This window comes from Rhinatrema bivittatum, chromosome 4 (assembly GCF_901001135.1).
Source record: "Rhinatrema bivittatum chromosome 4, aRhiBiv1.1, whole genome shotgun sequence".
NCBI lineage: Eukaryota > Metazoa > Chordata > Amphibia > Gymnophiona > Rhinatrematidae > Rhinatrema > Rhinatrema bivittatum.
The window spans coordinates 292621561-292647433 of record NC_042618.1 but is presented as its reverse complement, the minus strand read 5'-3'; the positions used below and the strand labels follow the sequence as shown (position 1 = coordinate 292647433).

The window sequence follows — 25873 nt, the reverse complement described above, 5'->3', positions numbered from 1 at the left end:
CCTGTGCTCCTGAGCCATCATGTCCTGCCAGCCTTTGCGGAGCTCTGGATGACTTATGCTCCGTCGTCGAAGATCTGCCTCGGCTGGATTCTTCCCTGCGCTCGTCCCATTCTCAGCATGGTCTGTGACCAGCCCCCTCGGGCTGTGTAGGGTGCACAGTGGGACAGGGTGGTCCACGACCAGTCCAGCGGGTGGACTGTGTAGGGCGCCCTAAGAGACAGTCCAATGTCCTTCCGCCCAGCTTCTCGTCTCATCTGGACTTCAGCACGTTCCTCGTCTCATCCTGGATGCCTTTGCATCAGTCTTGGTATCATGTCAACATCTTGTTCCTGATGTCGTCGCATCGACCCTGGTCCAGGATGCCATCGCATCGACCATTGGTCTGTGATGTCTTTGCATCAGCCTTTGTGTCATGTCTTCAGCTACCCTGGTGTCATGTTCTGTGCCAGCCCTCGTCTCTGATGCTGTCCTCATCAGCCTTGGTGTCATGTCTTCATCTGCGATGTCGTAGCATCGACCTTGGTGTTATGTCTTCATGTCAGGGCCCATCTGCCCTCGACCTCAGGCCAGGCCTGCTGCTCCATGCCAATCCAATTGGCAGGTCCGAAAGGGCTCGGAATGGTCGGAGGAATATTCAAATTCCAACATCATCATGTTGTTGGCCTTGGGAGCTTGCAGACCTGGCAGAGGGTAAGCCTGTCAGCCATGCTGGAACACGCCGCCAACCCTCGGTTCAGTCCTGGATCCATCTGGGGTCGGGCTGGGGCCCAAGGGCACACTAAAACACCCCGTTATGTAACAGAATGCAAGGCATTTCGAGGCCCATTACACGACAATGTAATATTACATTGAATAAAAATACTTATACTGTTTTAATGACTTGTCTATTTCTATTTCGGGGTAACAGGGAAAATGTTTTTAAATTCTACAGCTATCCTTTCCAACACAATGACCAAGGGACTCTCCTACCGTGTTCCTTCTTCTTCAAGAAGTTCTCATCAGCATAGATAAATTATATGATCAGGGATCAGGAGCTCCTCCTAGAAGGAGCCAAACATCAAATCACAAAAACCTGGAATACCGACAACAGGTATCTGGATTGATCTGGGTATGTACAGGGAAGTGCTTTACTCTTCTGGGAGGGGATTTCTACTGGGGGAAGGAGCCAATAGATTCAACTAAGCAGAGGCCTTCTATAGGCAAATGCCTAAGGCCATACCTCTCTTATAAACAGTCATGATGTTATAAGGCAAAAGGTGTATCATCTGTCATCGGCAGCTCTGGAGGGAGAATTCACATGTGTAAGGATTGCTCTAGCACAGGGGTCGGGAACCCATGGCTCGCGAGCCAGATATGGCTCTTTTGAGGGCTGCATCTGGCTCGCAGACAAGTGTCGCCACACTTTCCCGCTGACCCAGCTGCTCCCCGGTCCTCCTCCGCCCGGGCTTAAAATGCCGGGCGGAACGCGGCAGGACAGCTGGAGTCAGCAGCACCGGCGTGCTCTCTTCTTCCCGCCCCCCCCCCCCCCGGCGGCCCGGAAGAGGAAGTGGAGCGTATCGGGTGCGTGCGCGGCAAGAAGAGGCCTCGCTAGTGCGCTCGGCATCGACCCGAAGAAAAGAAGACTGCAGCGCGGCTCGGAGGAAAATGAAGAGGATCAGCCGCGGCCGATGGGACTCCGCCTCCGCGAGGGCTGAAGATGAAGAGGTTAGCGTTGGGAGGAGGCTGATCCTCTTCATTTTCCTCCGAGCCGCGCTGCAGTCTTCTTTTCTTCGGGCCGATGCCGAGCGCACTAGCGTGGCCTCTTCTTGCCGCGCACGCACCTGATACGCTCCACTTCCTCTTCCGGGCCGCGGGGAGGGGGGGGGCCCTGTGTGTGTGTGTGTGTGTGAGTGAGTGAGAGATGCATCTCCACTTCCTCTTGTGTGTGTGTGTGTGTGTGTGTGTGTGTGTGAGTGAGAGATGCATGTATGTGAATGATTGAGAGCCTGTACATGTGAAAGCGAGTATGTCTGTGATTGAGAGCCTGCCTGTGAGAGAGAGAGCATGAATGTAAGTTTACGATTGGGAACCTGTATGTGTAAGTTTGTGATTGAAAACCTGTTTGTGTGAAAGAGTATGTGTGTATGATTGAGATCCTTTGTGTGTGAGAGAAATCATGTGTATGTATGATTAAGAGCCTGTGTGTATAAGTAAGAGAGAGATCATGTGTGTCTGTGTGCGATTGAGAGCTGGTTTAGGTGATGGAGCATGTGAGTATGTGATTGAGAGCCTGTGTTTAAATGAGAGAGAGAGACCATGTGTGTCTGTGTGTGATGGAGAGCTGATTTAGGTGAGGGAGCATGTGAGTATGTGATTGAGAGCCTGTGTGTAAATGAGAGAAAGAGAGGACATGTTTGTAAGCATGTGAATGAGAGTCTGTGTGTGAGAGAAAAAGACAGCATGTATTTATGTGATTGAAAGCCTGTGTGTGTGTGTAAGCGTGAAAAGATAGACAGCATGTGTGTAAATGTGTAATTAAGAGCCTATATAAGTGAGAGAGAAAAAACATGTGTATATGTGAGTACTGAGAGCATGTTTGTATAGGTGTGTAATTGAGAGCCAGTGTGAGAGAGAGCGCTGGTATGTGACTGAGAGAGGAGAAAGTTCCAAGCAAACCACCCCACCTCCTGCTAATTCAGAACAATCTCAGGACACCTGGATATCAAACGTTCCCAGGTATGAAGCAAAAAAAAATTTTGTATCCTTATTATTTTTCATTACTGGGTCTTTGTGTCTGCTATTTTGAAATATTTTGTTGGTATCTGGAAATGTTTTATATGAGTTTTTAATGATTGGATATTCCACTCATCAGCTGTTTCAAAATATGTTCTTTTTGTTAGTACAGTTTTACTGCTGATGATTTTATATTTCTTGATTTGTTTTATAAGGATGGGTGATGTTTCTTTTTTCCTTTGTTACACTGCATACAGAGACTCTGGCTTGTTGCAGTTTCCAATTCAGTTTTTTCTGCATGCTTCTTGTTATGCGTTTTGGTCTCTTTATTCTATGTTATGTGAGGGACAGCACGTGATTCAGATGAGGTTTTCTGCTGGCGTGTAGTTTCTGTGTAGGACTCTATAGCAGCCTGACTTGGTCCGTTTTCCTAATAGGAGATGTATTGGTGTCTTAAAGCCTGGTGTAATATTTTCAGAGACTTATTGTACTTTAAAAGTGTGATCTTACATAAAATGCACACATTTACTTGTATTTAGTTTTAAACATATTGTATGGCTCTCATGGAATTACATTTTAAAATATGTGGCGTTTATGGCTCTCTCAGCCAAAAAGGTTCCTGACCCCTGCTCTAGCAGGAAGATAAAGAAAGAGGTTTGGATAAGCTTCTGTAGGAAGTGTTCATAAAACTTTATTAGCCAAGTAGACTATGGAAAACCAATGCTAACCCGTGGGAGTGAATACCAAGAAATAGATCTACTTTTAGGGATCTGATGGGTACTTCAGACCTGAATCGGCCATTGTCAGAAATAGGATGTTGGGCTTGATGGGCCTTGGTCTGACCCAGAATGGCATATTTTATAGTCTTATGTTCTCTCAGATTTGGATAAAATTAAGCACATGTGATCAAGACTAAAAGTGGCAGGGGAATTTGTAACATTGGTGCAAATCTGTGCAAAATTACAATTGCTTGACAACTTCTACTGTACATTCACCATCTAAATTTCATTCACTTGGAAGAAGGGAAACATTACTTTGCTTCTAACATTCACTTTTCTCTTTCATAAACCTTTTTAGATTTGGAGTCTAACAGAGGCTTTCAATTACTAACCCACAACTACAATAAATATAAGCAAGAAGCAAGTTCTTTTCAGATAAAATAAGACTCTAGAACAGTAGGGGATTCCAAGGGAGGGGAATAAGCAGCAACATCAGAAAACATTTCTTCACAGAAAAGATGGAGAATGCTTGGAATAGCATTGCACCAGGAATTAAATTGAGCAAACTCGCTGGTCCTTATTTGCCATCATATTCTATGTTTCAATAAATTAACAACTGACACATAACTATGTAATAAACACTACATGACTCACCAGACCACAAGTGAAGACCATCAAAGCCATAGGAGAACAGGTCATCGCCAACTCCATTACCACCCCAGCCTTCTCCTCCTCCAGGGTATGGAGCATAGCCAGATGTTGAGGCCCAGCCCACCCGGAGGTGCGTGGGTTCTCCAGTAAGAAAGGGGTCTACCTGGTCAATCATCAGCTCAAAGTACCATTTTTTATACTGAGCAGAGCCCTCGGCCATGCCCAAGAAAATGTTTGGCCTGATGCTGAAATAAAACAAAAACATCAGTGAGCAAAATTATGAAAGGAAGGTCACAGTACCTGTGAGCAGTAGGGTTGTCAACTGTTTCCAGATTTTCAGGACAGACTGATCCAGTCTTAATTTTACCCCATTGCACATATAGTCTTACTTTTTTAGGGAAGTCAAGAGAAGACCACAACTTCAAGTCCATGCAGGCAGTGGGAGTAAAACCAGGACTGGATGAATCTGTCCTGAAAATATGGAGCAAGTTGGCAACCCTAGTGAGCAGGATTGAGGTTACACACAATAACTGCCAAAGATCAAGCAGAGATCATGTGAAAGGAAGATTTCATAGCTTAGGAGAAGAGCTGATATTGTACAGCAGTAACTGGAGTATTGGAAGTTTCTTTGGACTTTATTCTCTGATTCCAGAAGAGAGTGATGGAACAGTTCATGAAACAAATGCAGGGCTTTAGAGTTAAGTTGCAAGGCAGTCATAACCCAGGTTAATTTAAAAGTAGTTGTGGAGCACACTATAGTATATCATAGCAGCACAGTGAATGCATGCTGGATGGGTGTTAATGTTTGATATACACACAGTATACATATAATGGCCAACTTTTCTATGTATTGTAACTGGACAATTCACAAAACTTGAAGATGGGGTGGGGGAGGAGGGCTGCTGTCAGTTGTCTATCCACAGTCATCATTATTTGAACTCTAAGCATTCCATTCCATACACTGTGTTTTATGAAATGTCATTATTTCAAACAAGCTCATAAACACATCAACCACAGCTTCTCTCATGCAGTTTTCTTCTCTGTTACAATTAAAGCCTATGATACATATTAACTCACCGCCTCCTTTTCACCCCCACCCAAAATACACAACCTCCTTCTCACACATTCCTAAGCACACAATCTTCTCTCTCATACATACATGCTCATCCAGCATGTTTTTATCCCTCTACCTTCCAAATCTCCTGTCAACAGACAGCCTAAGGTTAGATTAGAAATTTCAGAGAGATGGTCGGGGGAGGGGTTAAAATGGGGAAAGAAAAGTTACAGTATGTGCAATGCCCCTCACCTCAAATGACAGAACATAAATCTAAAAGAGCAGACTACTGACAATGTCCGGTGCTGGACATTAAAGCTATAATTTTAAGAAAGTAGATATACAATCATCACAAAAAACTTTCCAGTAACTATCAGATAATCTGAAAATAAAAGACACCTTTTCCCCATATCATACTTCACCCAATTCTACACTTTCATCCTCTGGCTTTTCTCGACTCCTCTCCCTGCTTTTCTTTCCATTTTTTACTTTTCCCTTCTATGACTCTCCTTTCTCCAGCTCTTCCCCCTACAGCTGACATTGTTTTTCTCCATGTCACTTCTCCCTATCTCTCTTCCATCCATCTCATTCTATTGCATCTTATCTATTTATCTTTCACCCCTGTATCTCCTATCTTATTTTTCATCACTTCATCTCAGTGCTCCTTCTCTAGTTTCTCCTACCCAGTCATTTTTCCCTTTTCTCCCACACTTCCCCCTCCCAAAGCTAGTTCCTAGTCTTTCCTTAAACACTTCCCAGCCTTTCATCTCTGTCTCCCTTATGCAACCTGTCCTTCAATATGTTTTAGAGATGTGCTTCGAGTAAAAATTTTGTGTCGGGCTTCGTTTCGGGGCCCCACTGCGGGAATTTCTTTGTTCCCGCAGTTCGGGGTTTTTTTTTCAGGGGCCCCGATTTTTAGGTTAGTGCGCACTAACTCCCAATAGTGCACACTAACCTGAAAGAGTTAGCACGCACTAACTCCCGTTAGCGCACACTAACTCAAAAATGAATTTTTTACGAAATTTCTGAAACAATTACATCGTTTTTCGGTTCTCCCGAACCATTCCGAATTAGGCAATTTCATTGACATTGCCTAATTCAGGAAAAATGATTGCACATCCCTAATATGTTTCCTCTTTCTGTCTCTTCTCCCTTCTCTGTGCCCTAATTTTTCTCTATCTCCCTATGCCCTCCTGTCTCCCTCTCCCTTTCCTCCATAGGACCTTCATCTTTCTCTCTCTTCTTCCCCCCTTGTCCCCTTTCTTTTCTCCTCTTTTCTCTTCTTTACTCTTCTCTCTCCCTGTATTCCCTCTTTCTCTTCCATGCCCTTCCATATCTCTTATGTGTGTATCTCTTCTTTCCTTCTCCTCTTCTCTGTCTCTCTTTCCCATTTCACCATCCTATATTGTCTCTTGTCTGTCTCTCCACCCTCACCCCTCTGTACCTGCATCTCTCTTCCCTGTCTCACTGTAGCTGCTCTCTAGGATATCAGCCCAATGAGGCAGGGGAGAAGGATGAAGGTACAGAGGGGTGATAGTGGGGGCGAGACCCAAAGGGCCATTGCTGTTGGAGATCTGTAGAGCCATGGGGGAGCAATATGAGTGGATCATGCTGTGCCCCATCTTCCCATTACATCCAATCACAGCATGGGAATGGAGATGGGGGTGGGGACATAGCACCACTCTCTGCTGAGAAATGCTGGCTCTGCCCTCTAGCCCTCTAACCAGGAAGCTGCTAGAAAGAGGAGAAGCTACCTGTGCTAACCAGATTTGCAGCATAATTAAAAAACAGGCTGTCCAGTCCAAAACTTGGAAGTTGGCAACCCACAGTATATTTAGAGTATTAAAGTAACTACCTGAAGTGAATGAGTTTTAGTATGTGATATACATTCACAGTATGCTGGGTTGAATGAGGTCAATATTCAAAGCTGGCCATTTAAGTAACTTAGCCAGATATAACTTATCCAGCTAAGTTACAAAGTATATTCAGTGGCACGGCTAAGCCACTGAATATATGCATATATATATCTGCACTTAGTCATATAAGTTATAAATGGCTAAGTTAGACCTGTTCTTAAGCGGCTAAGAATGAATATTGGTAGTTAGCCGCATAACTTATACAACTAACTCGCTCCACCCCAATCCACCCACTATATGCCAAGTTATGCGGCAAACTTTTTAGCTATTTAAGTGACTTGTGCGGCTAAGCAGCAGGGCTACTGAATGTAGGTGCATATTCAGAAGCCACTATTTAGCCACATAAGTTACACTTATCAGCTAAATAGTGCTGAACGTGCTGTGAATATTGACCTCTATGTCTTTAAGAGACAGTGCGGGACATGATTTTACTGTCAGAAATAATGAGAGAGAGAAAAAAGTTTGAAGTTTTAGAGACGTAGTTGCATGAAAATCACAAAAAAGCCAAAAGGAGTGGGGATGGGGGATTTTTTGAAATTCATCTCCCTATTTTTATTCCTTTCAGATATAACTACATTTACTATTTTCTGTATGATAGCCTGTCTACTCTCTACATTGCACGTTTAAGCAGGGGATGAGGCAGTTCCAGGAATATATCTCATGGTCCAAATAAATATAGATATGAAGTTCTTCTCAAGGGGTCTCCTTAGAAAGGAGTATCTAGGGGCCACATCATATTCATCAGGGGTAGAGGAGAGTATTTGAGTTGGATCTAATGCCAGAGGCCCATATGATGAGAAGGCAATGGGCTCAATAAATGTGTTAGTATTGTGAGTTTGTTGAAGCAAGGGGAGAATGGGGTGTGGAACAGAAGATACTAGGGAGCTGCATGTGAGGTCACTGATGCCAATGTAACTTGGAGATCTGCCTTTGAGGTCAGTTCCAAGTGTACCTCAGGAAATTATATGGAAAGCTAAAGCCACTGATCTAGGTATAACTCTGGGAGCTGCCTACAGATCCAGACATAACTCAAGTTGTTGTGTGTGAGGTCAAAGATCTGGTGCAGCCTGGACAGCCACAAATGGGGTCACTGATCTAGGTGTAACTCAGGAAGCTGCCTAAGGGTCCGCTCTCTCCACTAATATCAAGCATTTCAGGAAATGGACACGAGCCTCCAAGAGTCATAGGGATATCAGAGCAGAGAGTAGAGTGAAAATGTGCAGGAAAATGACTGCAGCTATGAAGGGCCTCTGCGATCATGGAACAATGGTTTAATCACATTTTGGAAAATAATGTTTGGCAGACACTAATGAAAATCCAAATCATTTAAAGACTTTATACCATCAGGGTCAAAGGATAATTTCATGGATAATACCTGGTTACATCATTCACTAGACGGGTCTGTAATAGCAAGTCCCTTCGAGGAAGTAGATTATCACAGATCAGATTCTGGTTAGTGCGGACAGCAACTCCATTACAGACACAAAGAGAGCAGAGTACATCCAACACCTGAAATTAGATACAATGTCTATCACACAAAGAGAAGAATATGTACAACACCTGAAATTATAGACAATGTTTGTCATAAAGGAAGTTAAGCAGCTGTTGTTTCTCCTCTGAGACTGGATTGCTAGCTTTCAAGGTAATTAACATCTCTCTCTCTCTGGCCAAATAAAGTAAACTAGCTTACCTGTAATTGAGCTTCTCCAATAAGAGCAATTCACTGGTCGCACACAAATGGGTTGTGTAATTGTTTCATGCAGTATAGAAAAAAAACCTTTCAGAAGTTGACAATTTAGAACCTTGAAGCTTTTGAACTGGCTATTAAGTAATCACCTAGTTAACACTGGGGGCAATAATTGGTCATTTTTATGTAGGTAAAAGCATGTTTATGTGCATAAAATTGCAGTCTGATGATTTCTCCTTCCCCAAGCCACCCTTCATTTATTTATATATTTTTATTTATTTACAATATTCGTAGTCCGCAATCTCCCAAGTTTGGGGTAGAGAACAGAATCAATATACATAATAATAAAAACAGAAATCAACCCACTGGATTTTAGATAGTTGACCATCTTTTCCTTCAGCAGCATCTCCATTAATTTTCCTACCACCAAGGTAATGCTAACCGGCCTGTACTTTCCAGTCTCTTTTCTGCTCACACTTTTATGGAGTAGGACCTTCACCATCCTTCTCCAAGCTTGCAGCACCATGCCTGTTTCCAGGCGTGAATTTTCAAAATAGTACGCATGTATTGCATATTTTGTAAAAGTAAAAAATACATGCACATTTTCACTTTCATGCACTCATATAGACACATACAAAAGGGGCGGTCTAGGGGTGTTCCTGGACAGGGCCAACACTTAACACGCATACGTTGCTCTTTTAAGAGACATGAGCATACATTTGTCAACTTACTTGTATATTTTTACACTTACTAATTATCTGGCATTAAGTGATATTTATTTAACATGTTTATTGTGTACTACTGGCTGGGTGAGAGGTCTGGGTGAACTGAGGAGAGTTCAGGCTGAAGTACCAGGAAGTTTCGATGGAGAAAGACTGGGTGAACTGGTTATTTTCTTTTATATGCGCATGTTTTAAAATTGCCTGACACAGATGTGTATAATGGGACTTACGCAAATAACTCCTACTTTACTATCATGTGTAATACATACATGCATATATTTTTAAAATAGGAAAGAAAAATACGCATGTTCAATGCATTGCATATATTTGTGCATAAGCATACATACACATGTATGTTGTAGGGTACACATAAGAGTCATATGTGTGGGTTATGATTAAGCTACATGTGGCTGTATGTGTGTGTATATGCCGCTGTATGAAGTTGTTTGAAAGTTAGCATCTAAGTATTTCAGGGTAAGTACCTCTCTGAGCTCCTTTAGTATCTGGAATGTAACCCATCAGGCCTCATGGCCTTGTACAGTTTCAGTTTTCCTAGTTCCACCCAAACACCCTCTTCTGTAAATGAAGCAGTATCTACTCCTCCCATTCATGTTCTCTTGCCAACCAGAGACAGTCCTTCTCCCAGGTCCTTTTTTTTTTTTTTTTTTTTTTAATGAACACAGAAGTATTTGTTTAATATTTCTGCTTTTTCCTTATTTTAGTCTACACAATGACCTTTGTCTCCTTTCAGAATAATAGCACTGATATTCCTCCTTTCTGGATATATCTGAAAAATGTTTTGTCACCTTATTTTAACTTTTTGACGATTCTTTCTTCCACTTGAACTTTTCCCATCCTGATTTCTCCTCTTTTTTAAATTTTTCTTTCTTACATGATTTGTTGCCCTTATTATAGTCTATTTTAATCTGTCCCCCTGTTGGTCCATATCATCCAGCTTCACCCACTCTTTAAGGTACCTCCCCATTTTTTAACACAATCTCTATATTTGAAATCCAGGACTTTGGTCTGCATGTGACTTCTTGCTTAGCCGTTATATCAAACCATATTATCGGATGATCACTGGCACTTAGGTGGCACCTAAATAGATATTAGAAATAGTATCTCCATTTGTGAGAATCAAGTCCAATATTATTCCTCTCCTCATGGGTTCCATCATCATTTGTCTTAGCAGAGTTCCCTGTAGCCCATCTACAATCACTAATTCTTAGATTCTATAGCACGAATACCCCAAAACCATATGCGAAAAATTAAAATCTCCAAGAAACAAAATTTTCCCCTTCTTTCTTGCCTTTTAGATGTCTTACATCAAATTCCTGTCTAGTTCTTTTGGTTCAAAGATATGTAGGCCTAGTAGGGATGTGCAGAGCAAAATTTTATGTTCATATTTTTTATGTCCGAAAGGGGGTCCCACTTGCGGCCAATATGGACATAAAAAAAATCCAATGAGTTGGGTATATGTACATATGTGCAAAAAAAAAATTTAAACCCCCTCACCCTCCTTAATCCCCCCCCCAGACTTACCACAACTCCCTGGTGATCGAGCGAGGAGTGAGGACGTCATTTCTGCAATCCTTGGCGAGAAGCATGTGACGTCGGTGGCACGTCGAGTGACGCGGCGTCACGTGATTCCCGGCTCGTTCGCGCCGGACGGCTCGTTCGGCCCAAAAAGAACTTTTGGCCAGCTTGGGGGGGCCTCCTGACCCCCTCAAGCTGGCCAAAAGTTCTTTTTGGGCCGAACGAGCCGTCCGGCGCGAACTTGCCGGGAATCACGTGGCGCCGCGTCACTCAGACGCGGCGTCACGTGATTCCCGGCAAGTTCGCGCCGGACGGCTCGTTCGGCCCAAAAAGAACTTTTGGCTAGCTTGGGGGGGCCTCCTGACCCCCCCAAGCTGGCCAAAAGTTCTTTTTGGGCCGAACGAGCCGTCCGGCGCGAACGAGCCGTCCGGCGCGAACGAGCCGGGAATCACGTGACGCCGACGTCACGTGATTCCCGGCAAGTTCGCGCCGGACGGCTCGTTCGGCCAAAAGTTCTTTTTGGGCCGAACGAGCCGTCCGGCGCGAACGAGCCGGGAATCACGTGACGCCGGCGTCACTCGACGTGCCGCCGACGTCACATGCTTCTCGCCAAGGATTGCAGAAATGGCGTCCTCACTCCTCGCTCGATCACCAGGGAGTTGTGGTAAGTCTGGGGGGGGGATTAAGGAGGGTGAGGGGGTTTAAATTTTTATTTTGGCTCAACAATCGCGATTTCCCACATATCGAACATATCTATGTTCGATATGTGGGAAATCCGATCGTTTATGTCGAATCAATTTTTTAAGTAAAAAAAAAATATGAGTTGCGTTTTACTAATGCGGTCAATCCGAATGCACACCCCTAAGGCCTAGGCCACACCAGTAGAGATGGAAGTGCCATCATCTTTTCTTAAGACATCCCACAGCACTTCCCCCTTTCCCCACACTCCCTGCATTTCAGTTAATAGGATATTATTTGTGACATAGAGAGTTACTCCTTCTCCCTTTCAGTCTTTCTATCCTCTCTCAACAGGTTACAGCCTGGGATGGCCATATCGCATTCATGAGACTCAGTAAATCACGTCTGTGTAAAAGCAACAATATTCAAGTCTGTCTCCACTATTAGGCATGCATATTTGGAATTATGTTTCTCAATCTACGAGAATTTGGGCACAGAGCTTTCCAGCTTTTCTTCTGCTTGCTGCTCTTCCTGGGCACTATTAATGCCCTTTTGCAAAAGATTGGACTAATTTTGTTCTTTTTTCCACCCCTTCCTGCATTTGTATGTGTTGGGGGAAGCATTCCAATTCCATAGACTTCCTTCTGTCACCCCATCCTCTTGTTTAAATGCCTAATGACTAATGTTCTGAGTTTCTCATTTAGAATTAATTTTCCTGCCACAGACAGATGAAGGAACTTGTGAGGCTCTGAGACTGGGCATCTAAATGATAGTTGTAATATAATGAGGACAAGTGCAAAGTAACGAACATAGGGAAATATAATCCTAACTACAGGTACATAATGCTGGGTTTTGGTTAGGAGTCACTACCCAGGAAAAGGACCTCAGAGTCCTTGTGGACAATACCTTGAAATCTTTGGCTCACTATGCAAATAGAATGTTAGGAATTATTTGGAAAGGAATATAGAACAAAATTCAGAATATCATAATGCCCTTCTATTAGAGATGTGCAGTTGTTTGCAATGAAATAGGAAATATGTCCTATTTCATTGCAATTCAGGAATAAAAAGAAAAATAGGAAAACCCATGAAATTTCATGTGGTTTGTCCTAGCACTTTTTTTTAGGGAGGTGGTAAAAAGAAATGCACCTAAACTCCCCCAAACCCACCACAAAGCCTCCCATTTATTTAAATATAAAGCCCCTCTTGATCCCCACCCCCAAGACTCACTCAAAGTCCATGGTGGTCCAGTAGGGGCCATGGAGTGATCTCCTAGGCCAGTAGCTTCAATTAATCAAAATGGTGCCGGTGGCTCTTACCATGTGACAAGAGCTACTGGTGCATTGAGCAACCCCTGTCACATGGTAGGGGCAATGTATGGCCCGCACCATTTTTCAAAATAGAGTTGGTCATCCATTATCCCTGGATAAGCAGCATGGACTCTATCAACCTTTTGGAATCCTTCTAGGTAACTGTGATCTGGATTGGCCACTGGTGGAAACAGGATGCTGGGCTGGAGGGCACTTTGGTCTGACCCAGTAAGGAAAATCTTAAGTTTTTAGGACTAATTCAGTTTTGCATTAGGACAAACAGCTGGAAGGTAGAGAGGCTTCTGAAATGGAAATATCGATAGTACCTGAATATAACTTGCTTTCAACTACCAATGAAATGGAGTGAGCTAAGCAAACAAATAAAACAGAAACCAAAAAAATAAAAGCATATACCAATATTTCAGTCCTTCCTTAGGCCCCTTCCCCTGTCTTTGTATGCATGATATTCAGCATATTGAGGCAGCAGATCAGTCTAGGTGACTGCAAAGGTCAGATGGGTTGGAGGGGTGACAGATGCATGGCAAGTAGAGGAAGAAGATGGACCCCACCAGTCCAGCTCTAGTGAGGACCAGTCGATGGTGAGTTGATATTTTTGGAGCCAGAGAAGTCACAGAATAACAGAATTGATTGCTTGAGAAATGACGTAGAAGGTAATAGTCTCAAAATGTAGGAGATATGTGTATACAGTTAGTGGAATGGTGACTCCATGAACTGCCCCAGAAGGAGGTTTCCATAGACTGAAGAGATTGAGAATGACTGAATCAGGGGAACTGTGGACATACCATGGTGCATGACCACAGCTTGATGAAGTTTCCCCCTGCATCAGAGTTCAGAAATGCTACTGAGAAGAGATGAATTTGTCCCACAGTCATGGACATGTAAATGAGGTGTTGGGGAGCAGAGGAAGTCTGACCTAGGGTTGCCTCCCTGGTCAACCCTAGGCATGGACGTTTCCCTGTCTCTCAGGACAGTTGGCCACAAAGTGTCCATGTCCTGCACAATACATGCACAGGCCCTGCTGCCTTCTCTGTAACTTTTCCTCGGAAGTCAGTTGGCTGTGGTCCAACTGCATGGTCTCTTCTGAGGGGTTAAGTTTTGGAGTCCAGGCTGTAGAAGGAGAAGGCGGATGTTGGAAGTGAGGTGCCTGTGGAATAGGCTGCCATTCTTTGTGCTCACGGGATCTCTCCTGGAACCTCCGATCGATATGTTCTGCTAGAGCGATAAGGTTATCCAAGGAAATGCTGCGAGCTCATCCATGATTTAGCATGAAAGTCCCTGAAGGAAAATGACTATGATGCTATCCTTGCTCCAGTGCAGTTGAGAGGTAAGGGTATGAGATTCTATGGTGTATTTGGTGAGGAACTGGGAGCCTTGATGGATTTGTAACATCTCAGCAGCAAGGGAGGTGTCTCTTACTAGTTCATCAAAACAAGGTGGAATTTATTGAGAAACCTTGCAAGGTTCTAGAGGATGGGGTCTTGATCTCCCAGAGGCCCAAGAGAGCACGTTACTGCCCAAGAGTGAGAGGATGTATGTGACCTTAGTGCGATCATCCGGAAACAGGGTGACCTGCAATTGAAAATGCATCCAGTATTGGTTAATTAAATCCTGGCACTTCTTCAGATCCTCCATGCACCCTGGCACTGCTTCGGGGGGGGGGGGGGGGGAAGCTATGGTACTAGTCTGGCAGAAGTGGGTAGAACTGGTGGAGAGTGAGTCTGTGAAACTGGTGCTGGGACTGGCTTCAGGGCATCCATTCTGATGGCTAATCCATCCAGGGCGACAGTAACCTGGTTGAGTACCTGCTGTTGTTCCTGCAGTCATTAAGCCAGGCCGGATATCACTTGGAGTGAAGACAGAGCTGCTGGGTCCATGGCCTCAGCAACCTGTTAGGATTGTGGACCCTTGTATTGAGGTGAAATTGATGCAACCTACATGGAAGGCCCTGTAGGTCCTCACCACCAACTGGCGGAGTAGACAGTGCAGAGACTGGGCTGGAGTTTCGCCTGTAACAACCCCTTTCTCCTTGGGTTGAGCCGTTGAGTTCCGGAAGCCGAAAGGTCTTAGGTGGCAGTCTCTGAGATACAGGCAGAAGAGTAGATCCAGTATCAGGCTCAGGTTGGAGGCAGGCGGCAGGTAGGGTAAACAAAAGTCCAGGTGGCAAACAAGAATAGTCAGGCATGACTAAGATCAGTTCCAAAAATCAGTCTGAGGGCAGGCCAGGCTAGGAGCAAGGAAGCCAAGGTTCAAAAGATAAAGGTAGGCCTGGATGAGGCTGAAGAGATGAAGGCAAGGCTGAACACCAAAGCAAACTGAAGGACCAAGGCAAGGCTGAAACAGCAATTCACATTACTGTGAAGATAACCTATTGCTGAGGCACTTCCATGTTGCATGGCCGGGTTTTACATACCCGGTTATGTGTCATCATGAGAGAGCGCTGGTGAGGTTAGGGCTTTCATATGGCAGGACGCACCACACATGCATGCCTAAAGGGAGGCCCCAATGCTGGAGGCAATGGCGTTCCTAGCCGCACAGAGTGGCAGTGCCAGGCCAGCTTACCAGTTTCAGTTGAGTGAGTCAACGTAACACCAAAGACTACCACACCAGGTTCTATGAGATTCCCCTTATGGAATCCCAGTCAATCCATGACCAATACCCTAATGATGACAGAGGAACCTGCAACATAATATCAAGGGGCTGTTAACTGTTAAACACAACTTCACTGGAGTTCTCACAAGACAACATTTAATAGAAATTATCTGCCTACAAAAGTCTCTTATTAGTTTTGAAGAAAGCCTTTGAGAAAATAACAAGTTGTCATTGTTTATGAAATGTGACAACCAGAATTGCACACAGTACTCAAGGTGTGATCTTACCATGGAACAATACAGAGGTACAATGACATTCTCCATTTTATTCACCATTTCCTAATAATTCCTAACATTCTATTTGTTATTTTGACCACTGCAGCACACTGAGCCAATGATTTCAATGTATTGTCCACTATGATACCCAGATCTATTTCCTGAGTGGTAACTCCTAATATGGAGCCTAACATCGTGTAACTACAACATGGGTTAATTTTTCCTGTGTGCATCATTTTGTACTTGTCCACATTAAATTTCATCTGCCATTTCAATGATCAGTCTTCCAGACTCACAAGCTCCTCCTGCAATTTATCACAATCCGCTTGTGATTTAACAATTCTAAATTATTTTTTGTCATCTTCAAATGTGATCACCTCATTCGTTGTTCTCCTTTCCAGATCTTTTATAAATAAATTAAAAAACACCAGTCCAAGTACAGATCCCTGAGGCACTCCACTGTTTACTTTTCTCCACTGAGAAAACTGACCATTTAGTCCTACTCTGCTTCCAATCTTTTAGCCAGTTTACAATCCACAAAAGGAAATTCATTGCCTCTTATTGCATGACTTTTTAATTTTCTTAGGAGTCTCTCATGGGGAACTTTGTCAAATGCTTTCTGAAAATCCAAATACACTACTGGCTCACCTTTATCCTCATGCTTATTAACCCCCTTCAAAAGAAATGTTGCAGATTTGTGAGGCATTCTATGAAGTTAGCAAGTAGCACATTTAAGACTAATCGGAGAAAATTATTTTTCACTCAACGCACAATAAAGCTCTGGAATTTGTTGCCAGAGGATGTGGTTAGTGCAGTTAGTGTAGCTGGGTTCAAAAAAGGTTTCGATAAGTTCTTGGAGGAGAAGTCCATTAATGGCTATTAATCAATTTTACTTAGGGAATAGCCACTGCTATTAATTGCATTAGTAGCATGGGATCTTCTTAGTGTTTGGGTAATTGCCAGGTTCTTGTGGCCTGGTTTTGGCCTCTGTTGGAAACAGGATGCTGGGCTTGATGGACCCTTGGTCTGACCCAGCATGGCAATTTCTTATGTTCTTATGTTCTTATGTACTCTTGGGTAAATCCATGCTGGCTATGTCCCATTAAACCAAGTATATATATATGAAGTCAGGCTCACCAGTCTATAGTTTCTCGGATCACCCTTGGAGCCCTTTATAAATGTTGAGGTTACATGGGCCACCCTCCTTCATTCTTCATAATGGCTTTGACATACTGAATTAATTAGCCCATACCAAACATGGTTGTGCAACATATGTCTGGTCTATTACTGCTTATGCATCTTTTCTGTCATCATCTACATTCTGTGATACCATACAAGTCATCAGCAAATGAATGTATGTAAGCTTCCAAGTGCCAGCTGTGATCATGAAGCCCTGTTGAGATTGCTATATCCAATTATCTATGTGAGTGTAGGAACCAAGGCGTGGTCAGTGGACCCCTAGCCTGAGTTGGGGTTGACGCTACCTGAGAGGGAAAACCCCCACAGGTCCCCAACATCAGGAGGCGAGGCTGGAGGAAGACAGGGGCCAGCTGGAGCTTCACCAATACCAGCCCATGTTTCCCGCAGGTTGAGCCCTTGGGTGCCGGGGCCGGCTGGACTTAGGTGGGCCCCTGAGGAGTGGTATTGGAACCTGAGTTCAGGTGCCAGCAGAAGGAAAAGAAGGCGGATGCCTGCCCAGCGTCAGAAGGCAGGTGGCAGGTTGGCCAGGGATGGCCTAGAGCCATGCTTCCACAGAAGGGCTGTCAGGCGAGGTGAAGTCCGATTCAAAGTTTGGTGGCAGGCAGCAGATGAGCAGAGTGAAGTCCAGTCCAAGGTTCAGTGGCAGGCGGCCGACGAGAAAAGTGAAGTTCAGTCCAAGGTTCAAAGGCAGGTGGCAGACGAACAGCGTGAGGTCCAATCCAAGGTTCAGGGGCAGGCAGCAGACGAACAGCGTGAGGTCCAGTCCAAGGTTCAGAGCCAGGAGATCCGTCCGAGAGATGTTCCAGGAAGAAGGGAGCAAGGTCCGGTACAGGAGCAAGAGTCAGGTACTGGAAGAGGGGTCAGGTACTGGAACAGAAGACCTTCTAGGAGAAGCGCAGGATCCCAAGAGAAGCAATGCAGGAGACTCCTTGCCAAGCTGTCTGAATACGGCCCGAGGGAGCCTTATATAGGCCCACACTGATGACATCATCCTCCGGGGCGGTCCCAGGTTTCCCGCTGAAGGCCCTTTAAATAGCTGCCGATGCCACGTGCACGCGTCTAGGGGGAACCCTGGGCGAGGCCGGAAGTTAGTGATGTCTCATGCGCCGGCATCGGTGGGTGCGAGCAGAGTGGGACCAGAAAGGTAGGCCATGGCAGCTGACATCACAGGCAGGGCACGGAGGCGTTGCCGGGCAGATGGAGCTGGCATGGGGGTTCCGCGGGCAGTGAGTGCAACAGTGAGATATTTTAACAGCCAGCACACACACTGCGTTTTGGTCCATCTTATCAATGATTATAATAATCATCTAATGAACATTAATGAAAATTGATACCATGTATTTATTTGCTTTATTTAAACATTATAGATGTGTATGAACAACATTGTATCTAGAGGAGTGGTTATACCATTAAGAAAACATGCCTGAAAGTTTGCAGGAAGATATAAATGATAACCTTATGTTGTAATGTGCTAATTTCCAGAAAGCTTGTATCCCATATTTTTATTGTGTTTTGGTACGTGTATATGCAATTTATTTTATTGATTATGTTTTGGATTTTACATTGGAATTCAGTGTTCATTATATATGCATGTATATATATATGTTTTTAAGTTGATATGATTTTAATTAATGTATTTATATGTCAGTCATTTTTTATGTATTTATTCATGTTAATGTATTTGTTTTCTATTTTAAATTATTGTAGCCCCTGAGGCAGCTCATTCAAATGAGCAAATCTCAGCCAGAGTTGGGCCATTAGCCCACTAACTAATAAACAAATCCTTTTTTCATCCCATCTATGCTTCCTGGTTGCTACTATATCTCTTCATTCTGTACAGGCAGAAGGTAGTATAACCTCAATGCTATACTCTTTCCCAATACACTTACAACTTATACCCATACAAATTCCAATTTCATTTTGTCTCTTGCAGGACTTTATCCTGTTTGACTCTATTTCCATCTTTACCATATTGTGCCACCCTTCTACCATATTTCAGGTTGTCTAGCACATCACAGAGAAACAAGAACAAACCTTCATGTTACCTAGTTGATATGACTTTAGAGTAGCAAGGCACCCATTATCAAGGAGCATAAGCTCCTCTCCCCCTGCATGAAGGCAGTATGCTCAATTCCCAGAGGATAAGCCAGCCTTAATTTACTAGGCAACTCCAGGAAAGAAAACAGCACATCCCAAGGAAAGCAGTCAATGCAGTTTAGAGAATTTAACTGCTTGAATGCAGTCTGATCCGAGGAGGGACAATTCAATTGCAGTCTGCTGATCAAGTGCAGTGAAAAATACATCCTTGGTATAGGGGTCTTATAGTCCTTTGCACTGCTCTCTTCATGAGAGGACAGTCATCTGAAGAATAGATTCTCTTATGGACAAACTAGACATATTGTAATCTGATGGGCAAGTTCAGGGAAGAGGTTAGTATCCCTGGAGATGGATAGTCATTTCTTATATGCTATTTAAGAATTGTATTTGAAAGGGTAGGAAAAAATATTAAATACAGATGATTTTATACAGCAAAGCAGGGAAATTCCCTTAAGCAACTAAAAAACAAGCAAACAACAACAAAAGAAAATGGTGAATGTAGCAGATTGCTGCCAATATAACTACATGGTTGCTTAGTTAGTAACTAGTTCAAAAGTTTTAAGGTTCCAAACTGTCAGTTTTGGAAGCCACTTTGATGTACTACAAGACACGATTACCTGACCCATTCATATCAATCCACTGAGCTGCTCTTATTAGAGAACTAGTCACTCATGATAATACATAAATAAGACAGTAGTGCATGAAATTATTCCAAATTAGCAACTCATTTCCACCGAAAACACCATAGCTTAGTACACTGGTCACTTAGGGCCTCATTTTCTAAACGGATCGCATGCGATAAGGGACGTTTCACACGCGAAATGTCCTTTATCACGTGTGATACCAAAATGGGGGCGGAGTCGGCCCTGAAAGAGGAGGAGTCGGGGCGTCACCGGGGCCGACTCCGCGAAGACGCTGCGGACGACGAAAAGTTAAGGCCCTTTTCGCGTCCGAGTTCGCACCCAATAGCTACACCTCCTATGGTGGTGCTACTGGGTGCGAAACCGGCAGCGATCGCACTGCGATGGTACGATCGCTGTTGGCTAGCACAGGCCCGCCCCCCCCGTTTTGGCCTCCAGCCCCTCATTCCCTAAAGTATCGCAGGCCTGCGATACTTTAGAAAATGAGGCCCTTAGGCTCTTAAAGCAAGGCAAATGATTTCGAAGTCTAAATGTAAGCACCTAAGTTTTAGAAAGCTAAATGTAGGTGCATTTTCAGCTGAAAATGTAGAAGTCAATATTCAGTTAGCCAGTGAGCAGATAAATATATTTGCTGAATTTATATCTGACTACCTGTAGCTAGATAACTCTAAACCTAACTGGCTATGTTTGAATATAACTGGTTAGATTTTAAAGTTATCCAGCCAAGTGTGGCCAGATTACTTGCCACTTAATGGGTTATACTCAAAATAAAGCCGGTTAGGTAGCAGCAAACCCAAGCAAAAAAAGAAAAAACTACAGGGCCTTCAATCCCTATTCTCCAGCCCATCCACCACAGAAACAGTAAAAGATAAGTATGGTGTATAACCAGTTAAATAGCAAGTTATCAAGTTATCCAGCCACACACATAGCAGATAACTTTAGGACTGCTCTGAGGCAGGCCTAAATGGCTAACTTATCCAGATACAGCTGAAAGTTAACTGGATAACTTTAACCTGCCCCAAAATACGTTCAAAATGCCTCCTTTTTATCCAGCAAAATTTTAGCTGGATAATGACTAAGCCAGCTAAGATCTAGCCAGATAAGTGCCCCAATATTCAAGAAGTAGACATTTAGCTGGATAACTTGTGAGTTATCTGGCTAAATGCGTATTGGTCACTTAGTATTGGGCCATTATCCAGCTAACTTTAGGACTGCTGTTCAGCAGCCCTAAAGTTAGCTGGCTGTGTTAGCTGGAGAAACTCTTTTCAGTATTGACTTCTTAGACCCTAAATTTAGGTACTGAGAAAAAATTGACCCCATAGTAAACGATAGCAAGTAAAGACCAATTGGCCTATTCAGTCTGCCCAGATGTCTTCCTCTCTGGTTTTCTACCATTTTGGATATGTGATGGGGCTTTGCCAGTCACTAACATTTGCTCCCAAATAACTTCCCATCAATGGGCAGTAGGAAGGGTTTCTTTTATATATCTATGATTCCTTTTCTTGACATATCCCCACCTTTTTGGGGGAGGTTTGTGTGGGATATAAAAATCCTCATGAGTATGCTCAGCCATTTTAGATCTAATTCTCAGTGGAGCACAGGATTTGGTGAGAGAGGTAATGATGGTGGGGCCGCTTGGCAATAGTGATCATAATATGATCAAATTTGAATTGACTGGAAGGGGGACAGTAAGCAAATCCATGGCTCTTGTGCTAAACTTTGCAAAGGGAAACTTTGATAAAATGAGAAAAATTGTTAGAAAAAAAATGACAGGCGCAGCTGCAAGGGTAAAAAGTGTGCAAGAGGCGTGGTCATTGTTAAAAAAATACCATCCTAGAAGCACAGACCACATATATTCCACACATTAAGAAAAGTGGAAAGAAGGCAAAACAATCACCGGCATGGTTAAAAGGGGAGGTGAAAGAAGCTATTTTATCCAAAAGATCTTCATTCAAAAATTGGAAGAAGGAACCAACAGAAGAAAATAGGATAGTGCATAAGCGTTGACAAGTTAAATGTAAGACATTGATAAGACAGGCTAAAAGAGAATTTGAAAAGAAGTTGGCAGTAGAGGCAAAAACTCACAGTAAAAACTTTTTAAAATATATCAGAAGCAGAAAGCCTGTGAGGGAGTCAGTTGGACCGTTAGATGATCGAGGGGTTAAAGGGGCAATTAGAGAAGATACGGCCATTGTGGAAAGATTTAATAATTTTGTTGCTTCAGTGTTTACTGAAGAGGATGGTGGGGAGATACCCATATCAGAGAAGGTTTTCATGGGTGATGATTCAGATGGACTGAACCAAATCTCGGTGAACCTAGAAGATATGGTAGACCTGATTGACAAACTGAAGAGTAGTACATCACTTAGACCGGATGGCATACACCCCAGGGTTCTGAAGGAACTCAAAAATGAAATTTCAGACCTATTAGTAAAAATTTGTAACCTATCATTAAAATCATCCATTGTACCTGAAGACTGGAGGGTGGCTAATGTAACCGCAATATTTAAAAAGGGCTCCAGGGGTGATCCAGGAAACTACAGACCGGTTAGCCTGACGTCAGTGCCAGGAAAAATAGTGGAAAGTGTTCTAAATATCAAAATCACAGAAAATATAGAAAGACATGGTTTAATGGAACAGTCAGAATGGCTTTACCCAAGGTAGGTCTTGCCTCACAAACCTGCTTCACTTTTTTGAAGGAGTTAATAAACATGTAGATAAAGGTGAACCGGTAGATGTAGTATATTTGGATTTTCAGAAGGCATTTGACAAAGTTCCTCATGAGAGGCTTCTAGGAAAAGTAAAAAGTCATGGGATAGGTGGAGCTGTCCTTTCGTGGATTACAAACTGGTTAAAAGACAGGAAACAAAGAGTAGGATTAAATGGACAATTTTCTCAGTGGAAGGGAGTGGGCAGTGGAGTGCCTCAGGGATCTGTATTGGGACCCTTACTTTTCAATCTACCTTATAAATGGGCTCTAACCGATGGCCCGCAAATGTGCAGTAGAGAGCAGCTCTACTGCGCATGCGCGGGTGGGAGAGCACGTCGGTCAGAGCGGAGCTAAGATGGCGCTGGGAGGAGCAGCAGCAGCAGCGGATCGGCGGCGACAATATCGGGTGGAGCAGCGGCGGTATGCGACTGTCAGGCGGGCTGAGCTACAATACGTGGGAGGAGCGGCGGCGGCAGCGATATCGGGAGGAAATGTGGCAGCGGTGGCATGGAGAAAGGGGGGAGGGGAGGGAGTGGGAGGGATAATGAGGGGAAAGGGAGGGAGTGGGAGGGTGAATAGGAGGGGAGGGAGTGGAGGGAGAATGAGGGGGAGGGGAGGGAGTGGGAGGGAGAATGAGGGGAGGTGAGAGTGAGGGGAGGGAGTGGGAGGGAGAATGTGAGGGGAGGTGAGAGTGAGAGTGAGGGGAGGGAGTGGGAGGGAGAATGTGAGGGGAGGTGAGAGTGAGTGGGAGGGAGAATGAGGGGGGAGGTGAGAGTGAGGGGAGGGAGTGGGAGGGAGAATGAGGGGAGAGGTGAGACTGAGAGAAGGGGAGGGAGAATGAGAGGAGAGGTGAGAGTGAGGAAGGGGAGGGAGTGGGAGGGAGAATGAGGGGGGAGGTGAGAGTGAGGGAAGGGGGGGAGGTGAGAGTGAGGGAAGGGAGTTTGAGTGGGGGCAGGGGAGGGAAGGGGGGGGGAGTGACCAAGGGGGAGGAGGATGAGTGACTGAGGTGAATGAGCGAGGGGAAGTGAGTGAAAAGAAGTGTAGACGGGTGCAGTGTCCGAAAACGGACCGAAATCTTTTTTTAATGTAGCCCCATTAACACTTGTATATTTATAAATTATTTGGAAAGAAATATGACGAGTGAGGTAATCAAATTTGCAGTTGGTACAAAATTGTTCAGAGTAGTTAAATCACAAGCAGATTGTGATAAATTGCAGGAAGACCTTCTGAGACCGGAAAATTGGGCATCCAAATGGCAGATGAACTTTAATGTGGATAAGTGCAAGGTGATGCATATAGGGAAAAATAACCCAATCAATAGTTAAAGAATGTTAGGTTCCATATTAGGAGCTACCACCCAAGAAAGAGATCTAGACGTCATAGTGGATAACATATTGAAATCGTCGGTTCAGTGTGCTGCGGCAGTCAAAAAAGCAAACAGAATGTTGGGAATTATTAGAAAGGGAATGGTGAATAAAACGGAAAATGTCATAATGCCTCTGTATCGCTCCATGGTGAGACCGCACCTTGAATACTGTGTACAATTCTGGTCACCGCAGCTCAAAAAAGATATACCGGTAGTTGCGATGGAGAAGGTACAGAGAAGGGTGACCAAAATGATAAAGGGAATGGAACAGCTCCCCTATGAGGAAAGACTAAAGAGGTTAGGACTTTTCAGCTTGGAGAAGAGACGGCTGAGGGGGGATATGATAGAGGTGTTTAAAATCATGAGAGGTCTAGAAAGGGTTAATGTGAATCAGTTATTTACTCTATCGGATAATAGAAAGACTAGGGAGCACTCCATGAAGTTAGCATGTGACACATTTAAAATTAATCGGAGAAAGTTCTTTTTCACTCAACGCACAATTAAACTCTAGAATTTGTTGCCAGAGGATGTGGTTAGTGCAGTTAGTATAGCTGTGTTTAAAAAAGGATTGGATAATTTGACATGGAATAGACTTAGTTTTTGGGTACTTGCCAGGTTCTTATGGCCTGGATTGGCCACTGTTGGAAACAGGATGCTGGGCTTGATGGACCCTTGGTCTGACCCAGTATGGCATGTTCTTATATTCTTATGTTCTTTGAGTGGGAAGGCGACTAGAAAGTGGTTTAGGAGCTAACAAGAAGGACGGAAGCTAGAGATCATCCCTGGATCTCAAACAAATAAGATTGGAGGAAGGAGTTTGGATCTTAGCTGCAGAAATTTTTTTTCCTCATCCCTGGATTTTAGGATCTACAGCTTTTGGATTTTTGGAAGTAGAGAGAAGATTTTTGGACACAGACTGGTTCAGCCTAGATGGAAGGACATCCCCCTGGGATCTTGGACTGAATTCAGAGATCTATTTGCCTGAACACAAGGAGAAGCAAAGGTGAGAAAGACTCTTGTACTAGAGCAGAGCTTCCCAAATCTGTCCTGGAGAGCCTACAGCCAATCAGTTTTTCAGGATATCTACAACGAATATGCATGAGATAAATTTTGCATGTACTGAGTCTCCATGAGATGCAAATGTTTCTTATGCATATTTGTTGTGGATATCCTGAAACTCGATTGTCTACGGGGTCCCCAAGACGGGTTGAGAAGCCCTGTACTAGATACATTGAGACCTGAATTTTTAAGGTTTTGGATTACAGTTTAAGGGCTTTTTCTAATATTTTCTGGACTTGGGGACAAGCTTTCCAATTCAGACCAGTGTATGCTGAAGCTACACTCCAGTTATCCTGCTGTCACTGAGGAGGATATTTTTTTATATGGATGGAGGTGCAAGAGAAGGGATGCTGGTGATATCATCCAGACTGGACAAGGAAACCATTTCATTATTCTGATATATTTTTATGCTCTTTTTGATTTTTGTGATTTTGACCTGGATACTTCTGTTAAGTTAAACATTTTAATTTGAATACCACCAAGGACTCTGTGTGGTTCCTTTTTGCAGTGCCCCACGTGAGTGGATGAACATTAGCTTGATTTCTTTTTACCCCATTTTGATGATTTTTGTTTCCTTGCTCCTATAATGGACACTCTTGCAGGTGGTGGGAATTATTCAGCTGGCGTGTGAGCCATCAGACTGAAAGAGTAGTGAACACACCAGGGGCCCACAAAGATTTCTTCCTCTCCCACCTGACTTGAACCTTGGCAACCCATAGCACCCCTGGATGATGTTTGTATGCACAAAGGGGGGGGGGACCGGGTACAGATAGATGAGGATGTAGATTCCTAATATTTAACCCAACACCAACTTCCCTTAAATCGTTTTGAAAGCATCTCAACCCTAATCTACTAATTCCCTCTTTATCTATTCAAATTATGCTCATTGATAGAGGGTGTGACCATCGCTGCTGTATGCCAGTTATCCCAG

General features: G+C 43.8%; 1 protein-coding gene across 1 annotated transcript in view; it reads right to left on the bottom strand.

Annotated features, from left to right (window-relative positions):
* The window catches only part of RYR3 (ryanodine receptor 3), a 1291138-nt gene that overhangs the window by 1046550 nt on the left and 218715 nt on the right, over positions 1-25873 (bottom strand). Inside the window, 2 exon segments of the mRNA XM_029600192.1 lie at positions 4086-4327; positions 8428-8561. Coding sequence (XP_029456052.1) covers positions 4086-4327; positions 8428-8561 — 376 coding nt within the window.